The sequence below is a fragment of the Cervus elaphus genome, chromosome 18 (genome assembly GCF_910594005.1).
Source record: "Cervus elaphus chromosome 18, mCerEla1.1, whole genome shotgun sequence".
Classification (NCBI taxonomy): Eukaryota; Metazoa; Chordata; class Mammalia; order Artiodactyla; family Cervidae; genus Cervus; species Cervus elaphus.
The window spans coordinates 30,150,006-30,169,324 of NC_057832.1; the positions used below are offsets into that span (position 1 = coordinate 30,150,006).

Genomic DNA, 19,319 nt, shown 5'->3' on the forward strand with positions numbered 1-19,319 from the left:
TAACAAAATTCTAGCAAACAGAATCCAACAACATATTAAAAAAATCATACACCATGACCAAGTGGGCTTTATCCCAGGAATGCAAGGATTCTTTAATATCTGCAAATCAATCAATGTAATACACCACATTAACAAATTGAAAGATAAAAACCATATGATTATCTCAATAGATGCAGAGAAAGCCTTTGACAAAATTCAACACTCATTTATGATTAAAACTCTCCAAAAAGCAGGAATAGAAGGAACATACCTCAACATAATAAAAGCTATATATGACAAACCCACAGCAAGCATCACCCTCAATGGTGAAAAATTGAAGGCATTTCCCCTGAAATCAGGAACAAGACAAGGGTGCCCACTCTCACCACTACTATTCAACATAGTGTTGGAAGTTCTGGCCACAGCAATCAGAGCAGAAAAAGAAGTAAAAGGAATCCAGATAGGAAAAGAAGAAGTAAAACTCTCACTGTTTGCAGATGACATGATCCTCTATATAGAAAACCCTAAAGACTCTACCAGAAAATTACTAGAACTAATCAATGAGTATAGTAAAGTTGCAGGATATAAAATTAACACACAGAAATCCCTTGCATTCCTATATACTAACAATGAAAAAACAGAAAGAGAAATTAAGGAAACAATACCATTCACCATTGCAACAAAAAGAATAAAATACTTAGGAGTATATCTACCTAAAGAAACAAAGGACCTATACATAGAAAACTATAAAACACTGATGAAAGAAATCAAAGAGGACACAAACAGATGGAGAAACATACCGTGTTCATGGATTGGAAGAATCAATATTGTCAAAATGGCTATTCTACCCAAAGCAGTCTATAGATTCAATGCAATCCCTATCAAGCTACCAACGGTATTTTTCACAGAACTAGACCAAAGAATTTCACAATTTGTATGGAAATACAAAAAACCTCGAATAGCCAAAATAATCTTGAGAAAGAAGAATGGAACTGGAGGAATCAACCTGCCTGACTTCAGACTCTACTACGAAGCCACAGTCATCAAGACAGTATGGTACTGGCACAAAGACAGAAATATAGATCAATGGAACAGAATAGAAAGCCCAGAGATAAATCCACGAACCTATGGACACCTTATCTTTGACAAAGGAGGCAAGGATATACAATGGAAAAAAGACAACCTCTTTAACAAGTGGTGCTGGGAAAACTGGTCAACCACTTGTAAAAGAATGAAACTAGAATACTTTCTAACACCATACACAAAAATAAACTCAAAATGGATTAAAGATCTAAATGTAAGACCAGAAACTATAAAACTCCTAGAGGAGAACATAGGCAAAACACTCTCCGACATAAATCACAGCAAGATCCTCTATGACCCACCTCCCAGAATATTGGAAATAAAAGCAAGACTAAACAAATGGGACCTAATGAAACTTAAAAGCTTTTGCACTACAAAGGAAACTATAAGCAAGGTGAAAAGACAGCCTTCAGATTGGGAGAAAATAATAGCAAATGAAGAAACAGACAAAGGATTAATCTCAAAAATATACAAGCAACTCCTGCAGCTCAATTCCAGAAAAATAAATGACCCAATCAAAAAATGGGCCAAAGAACTAAACAGACATTTCTCCAAAGAAGACATACAGATGGCTAACAAACACATGAAAAGATGCTCAACATCACTCACTATCAGAGAAATGCAAATCAAAACCACAATGAGGTACCATTACACGCCAGTCAGGATGGCTGCTATCCAAAAGTCTACAAGCAATAAATGCTGGAGAGGGTGTGGAGAAAAGGGAACCCTCTTACACTGTTGGTGGGAATGCAAACTAGTACAGCCGCTATGGAAAACAGTGTGGAGATTTCTTAAAAAACTGGAAATAGAACTGCCATATGACCCAGCAATCCCACTTCTGGGCATACACACTGAGGAAACCAGATCTGAAAGAGACACGTGCACCCCAATGTTCATCGCAGCACTGTTTATAATAGCCAGGACATGGAAGCAACCTAGATGCCCATCAGCAGATGAATGGATAAGGAAGCTGTGGTACATATACACCATGGAATATTACTCAGCCATTAAAAAGAATTCATTTGAACCAGTCCTAATGAGATGGATGAAGCTGGAGCCCATTATACAGAGTGAAGTAAGCCAGAAAGATAAAGAACATTACAGCATACTACAACATATATATGGAATTTAGAAAGGTGATAACGATAACCCTATATGCAAAACAGAAAAAGAGACACAGAAATACAGAACAGACTTTTGAACTTTGTGGGAGAATGTGAGGGTGGGATATTTCAAAAGAACAGCATGTATACTACCTATGGTGAAACAGATCACCAGCCCAGGTGGGATGCATGAGACAAGTGCTCCGGCCTGGTGCACTGGGAAGACCCAGAGGAATCGGGTGGAGAGGGAGGTGGGAGGGGGGATCGGGATTGGGAATACATGTAAATCCATGGCTGATTCATATCAATGTATGACAAAACCCATTGGGGAAAAAAAAAAAAAGAAACATTCCTGCACACTTTGCACCGGAAGTCCCAGCCACTACAATCAGAACATAAATTTGATAGCTGGAACAGGGCTGTTAGATTGCTCATTTCAAGTTTTGCCTCTGTAATTTAAGAACTCTGTAAACATATTGCTTAACCCATCAGTGCCTCTGTTTACTCATTTGTAAAATGGAAATGAGTTACTATATATAGCTGTTATGAGAATAGGATGAAATAATGTATTAAAAATATTTGCTTAGTGTTGGTATATCATAAATATAGACTAAATCTTAGTTACTATAAAAAAGTAAATAGAGACAAACTCACCATTTGCAAAAATATTATGTTTTAACGACAAAATCAAGACAAGAATAAACCATAGAAGAGTGTAAATAGAGCGTTAAATAAGGCAACTGGGTGCATGAATAACTTTAAAATTAGGATAGATTTCCTATATTGCAATAATCAACAATACCTTGCAAAATGAACAGATGCAGTGATATCTTGGAAGATAAACAGCTGACATCACAGTATGCAAAGGCATAAAAAAAGGTAATTAGAAACATGCAAGAATAATAGTGTGTTACTGAATAAAACAAGAGTTATAAAGAAAGCACTGTGAAGAAGAAAAGGTCTTATGAAACAGTGAGTTTCACATTTGAGTAGGGTTTGAGTAGATGATGAACAGGAATTTATAGAATATAAGTTTGGAATGATCCCTTCCAACCCTACCTTTCTCTGAAATCACCTTAAATAATTATATAATTTGTTTCTAATACAACATGATTCATTTATCTAGAATATAAACCAGAGAATTCAAAAGATTAGCAAGAAAAAGCATAATCTGTAAAATGCATTATATAATCTTAGATGGACTTTTTGGAAAATAAAAATTCCTGAGGGGTAAATATGGGAATCTTCTGAAAACAAATGAGAGCTAATACTTGTCATTAGAGTTTAACTGAAATAATTACTTAATAAAGGCATTCCCATTTGTTGGTTTAACATTCCTGTCTCTGATCGGCATCTTTACCATCCTCTTCCTCAGTTACACTATTGTCAGACCTTGTGAGAACCACAGTATGTGCAGTAAACTCATTTTAAATGCATGTTTCAACTATAAATGTGTACACAAAAACGGATCAGAATTAAGCTTATAAAACCAAAGCACTGTGAATAAGAACATATGAAGATGTCATGTGCATTGAACTCCTTGCAAATTAGATCAGAGAACTAGCTTAAACATCACCTCTTCAGCAGATGCTTCTCTCAGGGACTGAACTGTGTTCCCCAAAATTCATTGGTGGAAGTCCTAATCCTGTGGCTGTGTTTGGAGATACTTTTAAGGAGGTGAATAAAGTTAAATAAGGTCATAAAAGTAAGGCACTAATCCTATAGGACTGATGTCCTTATAAGAGGAGGAGGCAAATGAAGAGTGCACCTGTAAGGTTACTGTGAGAAGGCAGCCATCTGCAAACCAAGGAGAGAAGCCAGAAACCAACCCTGCTGGCAACTTCATCTCAAGCTCCCAGTTTCCAGAATTGTCAGAAAACAAATTTCTGCTGTTTAAGTCACCCACTCTGTGGTATTCTGTTATGACAGCGGAGCTAACAGATGTTCCTCTGGTTACAGTCACCCAATCAATCAATGTCAACCACCTGTATTCTTTCCTAGAACTTTGTTCTTCACACTTAGGTGTCTCTTTCCCCCACTAGTTAGAAACTTCAAGAATAAGAGCTGCACTTTATTTGCTTTTATAGTTATTGATTTTTGTGCCTACCACAAACTAAGTAAACAGCAACCCACAATAAAAAATCAAGTTTGTGTTAACAAGCACCTTCCTAAAATACACAAATGCCTCTGATAGAAAACTTACTAGTCACTCATGTGTAATGGGGTTTGGTTCAATGTGCTTTCTTCTTAAATTCCACTTGATAAAGGTCTTACTGAGAATGTGAGCCACTGTTTGGAAAAGACAGATGTTATCACTTTAGTGCACAGAGTAGAAGGCTCAGAATTTGGGACTAGATATTGATGTGGGTAGCTGAACTAGTAGGGAATTCCTCTCACCATCCTGTAATGTGTTCTTCGAATCTGAAGAGCTGTTATCTTCAGTGCTAGACAGGCACACCCCAATTTGAAGTACAAGGTGACATCATGTCATTAATATATGTTTTTAATCAAAAAACATAATTTGCTTAATAATACCAAGGACACTGACTTTTTATAATTTACTTTTATTTTTTTAATTTTTAAAGGTTGATATCCACCAATTTTTTGTCTTCTTTCTCCAAATGTTATCCCTGAAAAATTTCATCTGTGGCTAGTGACACTAAGAGTTATATCTTTAACATTATCCTTCTTCCTGAGCTCCACATGGATATTCCAGTCACCTCAGCCTCGATGTATCCAGATTGAATTCATCATCTTTTCTCTTTGAAACTGTTTCTTCTTCCTTACATTTTATGTGTGTCTTAGTCAGCTCAAGCTCCCATAACGAAATATCATAGGGTGATTTAAACAACAGGAGTTTATCTTCTAACCATTTAGGAGCCTGGGAAGTCCAAGATCTAGGTACAGGCCCATTTGTTTCCTGGTGAGAGAGCTTTCTTCCTGGGTCCCAGACAGCTGCATTTTCCTGGTGTCCTCATCCGGCAGAGAGAGAAGCAGAGGAAGACCTCTGGTGTCTCCTCTTAGAAAGACACTGATCCTATTGGATCAGGGCTTCTCCTTTATGACCTCACTTACCCTTAACTACTTCCTTACTCCAAATACACCCATACTGGGTGTTTGAGATTCAGTGAATGCATTTTGGGAGGAAATAATTCAATCCACAGCAATGTAAATGTCACTTCTGCCCACTCAATTTACTTAAACCAAGCACTGTAACTCTGTCCATCACCATGTTAATCCCAATTATTGACCTAGTACTATCAACTTGCTTCTTTTTTACTGAAGTATAGCTAATTTTGATGAGATGGCTGGATGGCATCACCATTGCAATGGACATGAACTTGGGCAAACTTTGGGAGATGGTGAGGGACAGGGAGGCCTGGCATGCTGCAGTCCATGGGGTCGCAAAGAGTCAGACACACTGGGCAACTGAACAAAAACAACAATAGTTAATTTCCAATATTGTGTTAGTTTCAGGTGTGTGGCATAGTGATTCAGTATTTTTGCAGATTATACTCCATTATGTTACTGTAAGACAATGGGTATGATTCCTTGGGCCATGCAGTATACTTGTCGCTTGTCTGTTTTACATATAGTAGTTTGTATCTGTTAATCCCACACTGCTAATTTGTCCCTCCCCACGTCCCTCTTCCCTTTGGTAACCACAAGCTTGTTTTCCGTGTCTGTGAGTCTGCAGAAATAGACTCAAATTTCTTCTATCATCTCTCTTTCATCCTAGTCTTAGGTCAGAATTCATGCCTTTCCTGCGTGCATGCTAAGTTGCTTCAGTCATGTCCGACTGTTTGTGACCCCATGGACTGAAGCCTGCCAGGCTCCTCTGTCCATGGGATTCTCCAGGCAAGCCTACTGGAGTGGGTTGCCATGCCCTCCTCCAGGGGATCTTCCCGACCCAGGGTTCGAACCTGCATTGGCAGGCGGGTTCTTTACCACTAGCGCCACCTGGGAAGCCCTATGTTTGTAATATTGTCTTAACTCTCTACCCATCTTCACACTTGCACAGTTCCTTACCTGTAACTGATCTGTCCTCCATAGTGCTTTTAAGTAGAGTTTCTCAGATGTAAACCTTATCATATTTCTCATTGTTTGTCAGTGATCTGCCCACCAGATACCCCTGCTTTTTGTAGCAGGCCCCTTTACCCTCTATTCCGGCACACTGAATTATTCACAGTGCCCAAGGTGTGCTGTAACGTTACATGCCTCTGTACCTTTGCTCATGCTGTTCCCTCTGCCTAGAATGTCTATTTCTTGATCAGAAACATCAGATTCAGCTGCAGTGATACTTCCTTTAAAAACTTTTCATTATCCCTCAAGGTAGGCATGATTCCCTGTAGTGTTCCTACTATTCTCTCTAGACACTTTTACTGAAAGACACAGATCATACTGAACTATGTAATTACATTTCCTGCTACTACACTCAAACCTATTAGGTCAGAAGATACATATTTCTATATCCTCTGCATCTAGCTTAGTGCTTGATAGTGAGTGAATGCATGAGTACAAGAGAGAATGGAACTGAGTGATTTGAATTAATTAAATGCAGAAAAAAAAATCATGCTAGAAGATAGGGACTTTTACCATGACATGTTTTTCCATCACCATAAAATCCTTTTGGACATGAATGGCAATGATAGGAACCAAAGGTATTGAGGCACTCTGTTCCTGGAAAGCAAGGCCTTGATTCACACTCATCAACATCTTCCTGGCAATTTTTGCCTAAATAAAATATACATTGAGAATTCAAAGTGTTTACTTTGAAAAACATTATATGTCAAATCAAAGATTGATTTATTTTACTCTTTATGTCCTGGTAACTCCCACAAAGCTGTCATATACAAAAGGGAAAGAAGTGTACTGTTTTAAAAATTTACTATGTACTTACATATAAGGTTATTAATTAGATTTTATTTAACATTAAGCAAGATCCTTCAAGTATATAAGCTTTACCCTATAACTAAGACTTAAGGCCATTAATATTTCAAGGCAAAAATTACCATATTATAGCAGTAATTTGTACTTTGTTAAAAAAATACTCAATGATCTTTTAAAGAAGTCATTAGAATAGTTGCTTGCTTAGCTTAAAGGACAACTTATTCAGTCCAGTTATAGCATTGGCTATAAAAATCCACTGAAATTTTAGTGTGCTAGGAAAGTCAGTCTTTCTTCAGTACAATTTTTGAGCGAAGTGTTGCTCTTTGAAATGTTTAACAACTTATTTGAATGAATATGTTCATAATCATTAATGATGGTAACCCCTATTATAGTAAAATTCATGAAAAAATCAACATGTGAATTCTTTCAAAAGTAGTGTATGGCATGGCAAAATAACCCCAATAATAAAACTGTTATTTTAGAATGCTGAAAAAAATTAGAAGACACCTAAATGTCCTGCGAAGTTCTAGTAAAATGTTAAAAACAGATAGCTTCAAGGAAAATACCAGCTCAATAACTGTACCTTTACATATATATTTTTAAATATTTATATCCATTTTCATTTTAAAAATATTAGTATGAGTTTTTTTTTTAAGCCTTGGGAAATTAAAGGTAGTCGTATTTATCTGGAATTTCTGGAATCAGACACTTTAGAATATTAATGAGTTAACAGATATTCTAACATTTCAATTTGATTTCAACTCTTACATCATGATATTTTTCTTAAATAAATGAATTATCAATAAAATTCTTAGATAATTTTTATATTTCTCATGGGAAATTTCTTTATTATTCTATACCATATTTTAACAGTAATACATTTAAATATGTTTCTACTTGCCAAATATAGATAGAAATGTTTAGGAACCTGCAAAATACAGTATAGGCATAGAATATTGCCAAACTATGGAAGTGAGCAAAAATTTAAGAGTATATGTAAGCAATGCACAGTTAAAAAGGACTACAGATAGCAAATGTGTTTGTGATGAATTCTACTAGAATTTTAAAGGGTGCATTAAAATCTTTTAAGACCGTACATTTGCTTGAGTAATGTGTAGATTACATGGAAAGCCAAAGATCTTTACTTTCTAATTTGTTCACATCCGAATTTCATTCATGAGGAAACAAAGTTTACCTTTGAGCTCAGGTGGACAATCACAAGAATAACTGTAAACTGCTGGGGTCCAGCCCCAGCAGGATCCAGGGGTACCCTCAGGATGAACGGCGTCGGCAAGAGAAAACACGTGAGACCAGCCTTAATAGGGCCAAGTCTGTGTTTTACTTTTTGACAACAGTTCTTATATCCTCACTCAGAACATTTCCAAGGTACAAGATGCTTACTCATGCTTACACAGGATTAGTATTACATCAGTTTGTTTTTTAGGAAGAGCAGGATGTTTTCTGCTTTCTAATTCTATAATAAATCTTAGCACATTATCTCCTGGCCTTGGGGCCCATTAACATTTTATGCGGGTCAGGTGAATGTAAACCTATTTTCCGTTTCTGTGGTGACCTTAACTGAAAGGTAGCAGTCTCATAGGGCAACAGTACAGAGTAAAAGTATATCCTTGTTAACACAAAAGTTAATCCTTCTGCAGAAGTTGTCAGTTGAGTTTATCTAAGAAGTTTACCCCACACTGACTCTGCACTTTGGTGAGGCAGCCTCTGCCTAGCACTCCTGGCTAATAATTAACAACCGTTTCATTGTTACCACACTAGGGCTAAGCTCTTATTTTTCTAGATCTATAAATATATTAACAATGGTTTCCACAGCACAACCTTAGCACATTAAAAGCAAAAACACAGCAAGCAAACGTCAACCCAGTAACCACCTTTAGAATAATTTTTCTTATGTTTTCTAATAGGACTCCTTTACCCCTCAAAAAGGCTCTATGTCATCAGGGCCTTTATATGATCAGGTTCTTTATGCTGTTTTATGATTAGGGTACTATAAGCAGTCATGCATATTAGCACCAAGGGCATAAACGCATTTGCCAAACAAACTAAAATACCAGCAAAGGAGTTTAAATTAAAACACTCCTTTCACCCTGGATAATCTCATAAAATACCACCACCCGGCAAACTTATTGATTAAAGTTCTAAATTGATTCTTGTTTGGGAAGAGATCGGGGAAGGCCTTCTGCCTGTGTCACAGAAATTAGGGAGTAGTCTATTGAAGCAAGCATCAGAAAGACAGATATCATCTTTAAGGTGAGCGCCAGGGGCAGCTTTTCGGAATCCCTGAAAACCTGATCTGCCTTGCCTGTCAGGTTTTCTCCTCGTGACCTTGTCATGGGAGGGATCTCGTGAGCTGGCCTTTTCGAAATCCCCGAAAACCTGATCCACCTTGCTTGTCAGGTTTTCTCCCTCATGACCTTGTCATGGGTAGGATCTCATGTGTTGGCTCCCGGCACTAAACCTCTGACACATTTGCCAAGACCACAGGGGCTCACCTGGCCTTCAGTGACATTCTTTTCACAAAGATCTCCATGAAAACCAGGCAGGCAGACACATAGGTATGCTCCACTTCCTGGCAGAAATTTCCTGTCACACACACATATGGTCCCCCCATTCAAGCAATCACAATATGTCACAGTCACCTGCAAAATAAACAAAAAATAAAGACTTTATTTTGCTGTAAAATATCTTCAGTTTATGTCGCAGAAACCATGATAGGCATGTATCTGTATGTGCTAATGGGACCAGATCACACATTTTGCAAAATAATATGTATACATTTAATGTAAAATAGTATTCTAAAAGATAATTGAATAAGACAACTATGCCCAAGCTCAAGAACATAGCCAAAATATAAATGCTAGGGATACATTTTTAAAATGTCACAAGATGATCAATTTCTATAAGGTAAGCAGAACAACTGAAAAAAAAAATCTTAAAGTGGAAAGCAGTCACCTGACTTATGACAAGATCTAGAGAGGAAATAGTCACTTGAATTATTTAGTTAACATGACATAGTACATAACTGTCGTCCATACCATTACTTCTGTGTGAGTGTATCCCAAGTTTCATGTGACTATAGGGCAAAAAAATAAGTAAAAGAAAATACAATTTGCAACTAGCTATTTCAAATCTCATATTTATAACCTTTTTCATTGAAATATAGTTGATTTACAATATTATGTTAGTTTTGGGTATACAGCTGAGTGATTATAATCCTGATTTCTAATTCAACATCCAATATTCCTTCACTTGAAAGAAAAGGACATAGTTAGCAATCTTAGGCTTACCATAGATCTTTTGCAAAGGTGGACAAGAATGCACTTTTATTCTTACAGTTAAGTGCAGAAGAAAATGCTCTGCTGCTGCTGCTAAGTCGCTGCAGTCGTGTCCGACTCTGTGCGACCCCATAGACGGCAGCCCACGAGGCTCCCCCGTCCCTGGGATTCTCCAGGCAAGAACACTGGAGGGGGTTGCCATTTCCTTCTCCAATGCATGAAAGTGAAAAGTGAAAATGAAGTTGTTCAGTCGTGTCTGACTCTTAGCGACCCTATGGACTGCAGCCTACCAGGCTCCTCCGTCCACGGGATTTTCCAGGCAAGAATACTGGAGTGGGTCGCCAGTGCCTTCTCCGAAAATGCTCTAGGAATTCATAATTTAGAGCCATATAATTGAGACTTTCTCTAAGGTTTTAAATTTGCCAAAAAATATTTAACATTTTGGCAGTTAAATTTTCCATAAAATGTTGAACAATTTCTATTTTAAATTTAAAGTAGCTATTAAAACTCTTTATTAATTTATGCAATTATAAATACTACCTCAATCATGACTCTAGTTTCAGCACTACAGTCATCATTAACATGCAGGGTAAATTGCTGGGGGATTTGTAAATTTGTTTTCCACATAAGAAGTCCTGCAGAGGAGATATTTGCTCCTCTGGGGCCAGAGTCCAAGATAAAATGAATATCAGAGCCTTCTGGGTCAAAAGCTGTGAACTGGTACACAAAGTTCTCCCCATGAAACGTCTGTAATTTATCTTGCGGAATTTGAATCAATGGGAGTTGATTTTCTATAACAGAGAAAACATTTAAATTTTGAACCTGCATAGAAAAGGAAAAGTGTGATGCAGAGAGCTCCCAGTGATCCATTTTGATGAGATCTGAACTCTTAAAATTTCTGTTACCTACTTTCACTAATTCTGTAAAAGATTTCAAATAAATTTGATTCCATTCTTAGAAAATGTAAAACTGACAGGTACAAGAATTCAAGCTTTTCTAGAAGAGTGACTGTGATAGTGGTTTCAGTCTGTCTGCCTTCTCATGCCCTCTCTCAGCACCTACTGTCTTACTTGGGCTTCTCTTACCTTGGACATGCTGGCAGACAGACTGAAACGACAATCACAGACAACTAGCCAATCTGATCACACGGACCACAGACTTAACTAATTCAGTGAAACTAAGTCATGCCGTGTGGGGCCACCCAAGACGGATGGGTCATGGTGGAGAGGTCTGACAGAATGTGGTCCACTGGAGAAGGGAATGGCAAACCACTTCAGTATTCTTGCCTTGAGAACCCCATGAACAGTATGAAAAGGCAAAAAGATAGGATACTGAAAGAGGAACGCCCCAGGTCAGTAGGTGCCCAATATGCTACTGGAGATCAGTGGAGAAATAACTCCAGAAAGAATGAAGGGATGGAGCCAAAGCAAAAACAACACCCAGCTGTGGATGTGAGGTGATAGAGGCAAGGTGCAATGCTGTAAAGAGCAATATTGCATAGCAACCTGGAATGTTAGGTCCGTGAATCCAGGAAAATTGGAAGTGGTCAAACAGGAGATGGCAAGAGTGAATGTCGACATTCTAGGAATCAGCCAACTAAGATGGACTGGAATGGGTGAATTTGACTCAGATGACCATTATATCTACTACTGTGGGCAGGAATCCATTAGAAGAAATGGAGTAGCCATCATGGTCAACAAAAGAGTCCGAAATGCAGTACTTGGATGCAATCTCAAAAATGACAGAATGATCTCTGTTTGTTTCCAAGGCAAACCATTCAGTATCACGGTAACCGAAGTCTATGCCCCGACCAGTAATGCCGAAAAAGCTGAAGTTGAATGGTTCTATGAAGACCTACAAGGGCGTCTAGAACTAACACCCAAAAGAAATGTCCTTTTCATTACAGGGGACTGGAATGCAAAAGTAGGAAGTCAAGAAACACCTGGATGGAGTAACAGGCAAATTTGGCCTTGGAGTACAGAATGAAGCAGGGAAAAGGCTAATAGAGTTTTGCCAAGAGAACGCACTGGTCATAGCAAACACCCTCTTCCAACAACGCAAGAGAAGACTCTACACATGGACATCACCAGATGGTCAACACTGAAATCAGACTGATTATATTCCTTCCAGCCAAAGATGGAGAAGCTCTATACAGTCCACAAAAACAAGACCGGGAGCTGACTGTGACTCAGATCATGAACTCCTTATTGCCAAATTCAGACTGAAATTGAAGAAAATGGAGAAAACCACTACACCATTCAGGTATGACCTAAATCAAATCCCTTATGAGTATACAGTGGAGGTGAGGAATAGATTTAAGGGACTAGATCTGATAGACAAGAGTGCCTGATGAACTATGGATGGAGGTTCGTGAGACAGGGTACAGGAGACAGGGATCAAGACCATCCCCAAGAAAAAGAAATGCAAAAAAACACAATGGCTGTCTGAGGAGGCCTTACAAATAGCTGTGAAAAGAAGAAAAGTGAAAAGAAAAGGAGAAAAGGAAAGATAAAACCATTTGAACACAGAGTTCCAAAGAATAGAAAGGAGAGATAAGAAAGCCTTCCTCAGCGATCAGTGCAAAGAAATAGAGGAAAACAATAGAATGGGAAAGACTAGAGATCTCTTCAAGATAATTAGAGATAACAAGGGAACATTTCATGCAAGATGGGCCCAAAAAAAGGACAGAAACAGTAAGGACCTAATAGAAGCAGAAGATATTAAGAAGAGATGGCAAGAATACACAGAGGAACTGTACAATAAAGATCTTCACAACCCAGATAATCACCATGGTGTGATCACTCACCTACAGCCAGACATCCTGGAATGTGAAGTCAAGTGGGTCTTAGTAAGCATCACTACGAACAAAGCTAGTGGAAGTGATGGAATTCCAGTTGAGCTATTTCAAATCCTAAAAGATGATGCTGTGAAAGTGCTGCACTCAATATGCCAGCAAATTTGGAAAACTCAGCAGTGGCCACAGGACTGGAAAAGGTCAGTTTTCATTCCAGTCCCAAAGAAAGGCAATCCCAAAGAATGATCAAACTACCACACAATTGCACTCACCTCACACACTAGTAAATAATGCTCAAAATTCTCCAAGCCAGGCTTTAGCAATACGTGAACCGTGAACTTCCAGATGTTCAAGCTGGTTTTAGAAAAGGTAGAGGAACCAGAAATCAAATTGCCAACATCTACTGGATCATCAAAAAAGCAAGAGAGTTCCAGAGAAGCATCTATTTCTGCTTTATTGACTATTCCAAAGCCTTTGACTGTGTGGATCACACAAACTGTAGAAAATTCTGAAAGAGATGGAAATACCAGACCATCTGACGTGCCTCTTGAGAAACCTGTATGCAGGTCAGGAGGCAACAGTTAGAACTGGACATGGAAAATGGATGGGGAACAGTGGAAACAGTGCGAGACTTTATTTTGGGGGGTTCCAAAATCACTGCATATGGTGACTGCAGCCATGAAATTAAGGTGCTTGCTCCTTTGAAGGAAAGTTATGACCAACCTAGACAGCATATTAAAAAGCAGAGACATTATTTTACCAACAAAGGTCTATCTAGTCAAAGCTACGTTTTTTCCAGTAATCATGTGTGGATGTGAGAGTTGGACTATAAAGAAAGCTGAGCACCGAAGAATTGATGCTTTTGAACTGTGGTGTTGGAGAAGACTCTTGAGAGAGTCCCTTGGACTGCAAGGAGATCCAACCAGTCCATCCTAAAGGAGATCAGTCCTGGGTGTTCATTGGAAGGACTGATGCTGAAGCTGAAACTCCATTACCGGTACTTTGGCCACATGATGCGAAGCGCTGACTCATTGGAAAAGACCCTGATGCTGAGAAAGATTGAGGGCAGGAGGAGAAGGGAATGTCAGAGAATGAGATGGTTGGATGGCATCACTGACTCAATGGACATGAGTTTGGGTGGACTCTGGGAGTTGGTGATGGACAGGGAGGCCTGGTTGCTGCAATTCATGGGGTAGCAAAGAGTTGGACACGACTGAGCGACTGAACTGAACTGAACTGATGAGAGTGTAAAAGCACTTTGATGATAGCACAGATTACATAAATACATTTGCATTGCCCGGATAAGACGCTCTCCTCTGTGGCCTGATTCCCTTCCCCATGTTGACTGGCTCACTTCCTGCTCTTTCAGTACTTCTTCTCTGTCTGTTCTTTTCAGCTTTACTTTGTCCCTCACATCTCCTTTTCTTTTTCTCCCTCACCACCGGTAATGGGACTGCTTGTTTGACTCCCCTGAGATTTCCTCTCTCTACCCCCTCCCCAATTATAATAATTGGGAGGCATTTAGTCATACTAATTCTCAGCTCCTCAGAGGTCCTTCTAGTGTCCAGGCTCCCACACTGGAATGAAAGCTGCTAAGGGACCATGGCTATGTTGTGGACAGTGTTCCCTTTATGGTCATGAAGTGATTTAAAACATCTCTTTATAGTGTCAGAGTAAGAAAGCTTCCTTCCTTGTCAACTGACTTAACAGAACACTCCTTTTCATTTTACTGGACACACTATGCTTGCATTGAAAATGCACTGATGAAAGCAACTTTAGTTTTGACTGCCATTCTGCCCCCGTATGTCCTTATAATATTCACTGATTTTAATTTCCCCACCTTTCAATATGGGGGTCTTGGAACAGATAATTCAAGGCCCCTTATATCTTTGAACATTGTGAGTTTATGATGAATCAGTCATACCAAAGCCATTAAAAAGAGACATCAATTCAGAAGTTACATTGTGTTTCTCTTGTTTCTTGCACTAAATTCTTCCCCACATTTCCATTGTCTTCCCATAATATCCCGAGTCTTGCACCTGAGCAATGACTCATCTGACATATGGTCTAACACAGCAATGAAATTTGCACATTCAGTAACGTACATGGTGACATTACAAAGCATTAGGTAAACATATGGCTTTATGACTCCTTAGATAAAATTACATGGGACCAGGGAGTAATTATATCTTGTTGTATCTTGTGTTGCCTGGCCTTATGAAAAAGGAGAATGTGAGGAACATTCTGTCTCACCTATGTGGAATCATACATGGCTATTTAAAGAAGTAAAGAAATTATATGGTACATGACTATAATTTGGGTAGTTTTTTAGGTGGAACAAGCATCCAGAAATCATCCGTACCCAATATTATGCTCAGAATGTCACAGAGTAACAGGGCTGGGTTTGTGTTCTTTATCACATATTAAAATAAAAATCCCATATCTATTGTACTACAATCATAGAGATTATATATAATGAAAACATTTCATCTTATATTTTCTTGGAGCAAAATAAATTATGCAATTAAGTAAAAATCCTAAATTACACAGTGTTCATCTTAAAAAAACATTTATGTAACTCATGATTTTAAATTGTTTTTAAATATTTGGATTAAAAAGAATAACTTACTTTCTAAAAATGACCATGTGAATTTTGAAATTTTCAGTCTACAAATTGAACAAGGGCTGGTAGGATTTTTATCCCCTTCAATGTAGCAGAGTCCATTGATAATGCAAACATTTTCCTAATGGAGGTTTTTTAAAAAGGAAAACACCAATCAAGATACAACTAGTTAGTGTTTAGGAAAAAAAAATACACAATACATAAAAAGATAGCAGCATATATGTTGATGATTCCAACAAATGCATTTTATAAGTCTGTATCAGCAGACATTTTTTTTCACTTTAGAAAACTTTTTTTTGGTATATTCTGATCAAAATACGTGTTAGAAAACAATTTCCTCTTTGTGTTAATGGAACTGATCAATATGAAAGGAATAAGAAAATACACATAATTGTACCTCTGTGCACAATTATAATTTATAAATAACATGGAATCAAAAGCATCACTTTTCTTTCTGTGTTTTTACTGCTAAACTCACGCAGGAAGTGTTTTATTTACAAAGAAATTAAAACAGACTCTTTCCCCCTGCATATCTAAGAATCAGATTGGTTTACAGCTATCCTCCCTTCCTCCAGGAGCCCACTAGTCCTTTGAACATGGCAAAACTAGACCAGATCCGTGGCATAGTCATCCATACTTGATAATTGATACTATTACATAAAATAATGGAGAGATCTGCTGACATACAAAGAAATAATCGTAAATGTACAAATCATTTTTAACTTGGGAAGAAGATCAAATTTTGTCCAGGATATATAAACTTTGCTCATTCTACCAAATCTCTTTGACATCATTTGGAACACTGCACAAAAATGAGAACAAAATAGCCCCAAGAGGTTAAAACAATTGTGAATAACAATATTTGGAAAGTAATTATTTCAGGACATGTGGAAATGTAATATTTGGAGGGAAAGAAAATCAAACAGCTTCTCAAAAACAGAAATTTCTTATTGATGTGATCTGATTGTTAATCTCAAGGAAAAAAAAATTAAAAGTCTGAGGAAAGGGAGGCAGAGGATGAGATGGTTAGATAGCATCATCAACTCAATGGACATGAATTTGAGCAAACTCTGGGAGATAGTGAAGGACAGGGAAGCCTGGCGTGCTGCAGTCCATGGGGACACAAAGAGTCGGACATGACTTAGTGACCGAACAACAGGTACATAAAAACCATTTTATATGCTGCTTAGTTCTGAAGAGCCAAGTGATATTACACGCATGGTATCACTTAAATCAGCAACTTACATAGAAAAGAAACCTGTTGCTAAGCCTGGTGGACTGGATATAAGTTAAGAAGGATATGGGTGAGAAGATTCAGCCCAGGCGGTGCTGTTCTCTTATCCCTCAAGTGATAGATATTTGCGTGGTTCAATGAACTTGGTGGCCACAAGAAACTCCCTTTGAAAGTGTTAGCCTCACATTTTACAAACTCTATCTAAATGCATGTCACTTGCCACAAAGAAGATTAAGTAACCATAAGGCAGTATTTTATTGGAAAATCACTATTACTACTTTAAAAATGTATGTAGGAAAGAAAATTCAACCTAAACCTCTAGTTTTGATGTTTCAGGAGTAAATCAACCTGTCACTTCAAATTTTTTGAGGCAGAAAGGAACAATTTTGATTTAATCTTGCATAAACTTGAGGAAGGCTTTTCTCTATTAGTATTTGTGATATGAAAGTGAACACCTACATTGATATTCCAGCGGCACAGGAAATGAAAAACCTATGATGCAAATGTGAAAATAATGGAAAAGTTACATAGCTCTATAGTACACAAGTCTTTTTCATAGAGACCAGAGACTTGACAAGCTCCATCATATATGATCATTATTTTGGGACTACTGAACCTATAACCATCATTAGATACCTGCAAGATATATGTCGTTCTATAATCAAATAATTTGTTTTAAGTGTATTTTTATAAATTCATTATGAAATTTTAATATATACATATTTTATTTATAAATATGAGGATATCTTTTCTTTTTTACCTTTATTTGCCTCTTCATGATTGGTTTCTCACCCATCACCTCTATGGTACTAGACTGCTGAACATCAGCAGGCAACTGACAATCAACAGTCCTGCTGTTTCGATAAACAGTATATGTGTAGAGGGCTTCTTCAAGGAACCATTTACTGCTATTATACTGAAAGCATAATGAAAAATCAATTAACCTCTGTTAGATCGTGGAAATGCTTTGCCACTGAGTTACATATAACCAAAATATAAATTTTACAATATGTGCCTTGTATAATGGAATACATAATGAAGAAATAAAAGTGACATTGACAGTTTTATTCAGAATATGTATGCATCCTAATTTGATATAAGTTGCTTTTAATAAGTCACACACTTCTTGTGGGTTCAAATCAAATAACTTACCAATATTAGCCATAAATAATGGATCCCAAGTAATGACTTTTGAAGCAAGAAGAAACATATTTGACTATGTAGTTCACACATAGCAGACTAGTTTTCTACTCAGAAAATCCTTCACTTCTCTTGATCCCACCTTCTACTTGAAACTGCCCTTTCTGCCTCTATATACATGGTTTTCAAAGGGCTTCTCATTTTCTTACATGACCCACCCACCTTAACTACATCTAACTGGGCCATAGGTGGACCAAAGCTATGCCAATGCTTCAGTTATTTCAGATGTTTTAACTTCATACCATAGAGGATGTTGAGCCAGCCTGAAGGCTTGAGTTACAAGATAAAAAGCTATGGAGCTGTTGATGGCCATGTTTATCACTACATGGAGAAAAGTAATACCTAGCAAAAGGGAAAAATGAAGCTCATAAACAGAGAAAAGCAGGATCATGACAGATACACACACACATACAAATGCAGACAAACTGAGTCTTCATGGTGTTTAAGTCCCAAGTTAAATTTTTTTTTTTTCTTGAGAATTTAGCAGTCAGGTTCCTATTGTGATTTTGTGAAAAATGCATTTTCCTCATAATAAATATGATTTTTTCTCAAGCTAGTTCAATTGAATTTATGTAACTTAAAACTAAATAAATTCTACGAATCAGCAAACTAAGATGGACTGGAATGGGTGAATTTAACTCAGATGACCATTATATCTACTACTGTGGGCAGGAATCCATTAGAAGAAATGGAGTAGCCATCATGGTCAACAAAAGAGTCTGAAATGCAGTACTTGGATGCAATCTCAAAAATGACAGAATGATCTCTGTTTGTTTCCAAGGCAAACCATTCAATATCATGGTAATCCCAAGTCTATGCCCCAACCAGTAACGCTGAAGAAGCTAAAGTTGAAGCTAAAGTAGGTTCTATGAAGACCTACAAGACCTTCTAGAACTAACACCCAAAAGAGATGTCCTTTTCATTAGAGGGGACTGGAATGCAAAAGTAGGAAGTCAAGAAACACCTGGATGGAGTAACAGGCAAATTTGGCCTTGGAGTACAGAATGAAGCAGGGCAAAGGCTAATAGAGTTCTGCCAAGAGAATGCACTGGTCATAGCAAACACCCTTTTCCAACAACACAAGAGAAGACTCTACACATGGACATCACCAGATGGT

At 37.7% G+C, this 19,319-nt stretch overlaps 1 protein-coding gene across 1 annotated transcript in view; it reads right to left on the reverse strand.

Moving 5' to 3' along the window:
• Positions 1 to 19,319, reverse strand: part of VWDE (von Willebrand factor D and EGF domains) — a 79,705-nt gene that overhangs the window by 21,236 nt on the left and 39,150 nt on the right. Inside the window, 8 exon segments of the mRNA XM_043873225.1 lie at positions 3,467 to 3,511; positions 3,513 to 3,609; positions 8,251 to 8,292; positions 9,535 to 9,715; positions 10,892 to 11,142; positions 15,775 to 15,891; positions 17,536 to 17,638; positions 17,763 to 17,918. Of these exon segments, the coding sequence (XP_043729160.1) occupies positions 3,467 to 3,511; positions 3,513 to 3,609; positions 8,251 to 8,292; positions 9,535 to 9,715; positions 10,892 to 11,142; positions 15,775 to 15,891; positions 17,536 to 17,638; positions 17,763 to 17,918 (992 nt within the window).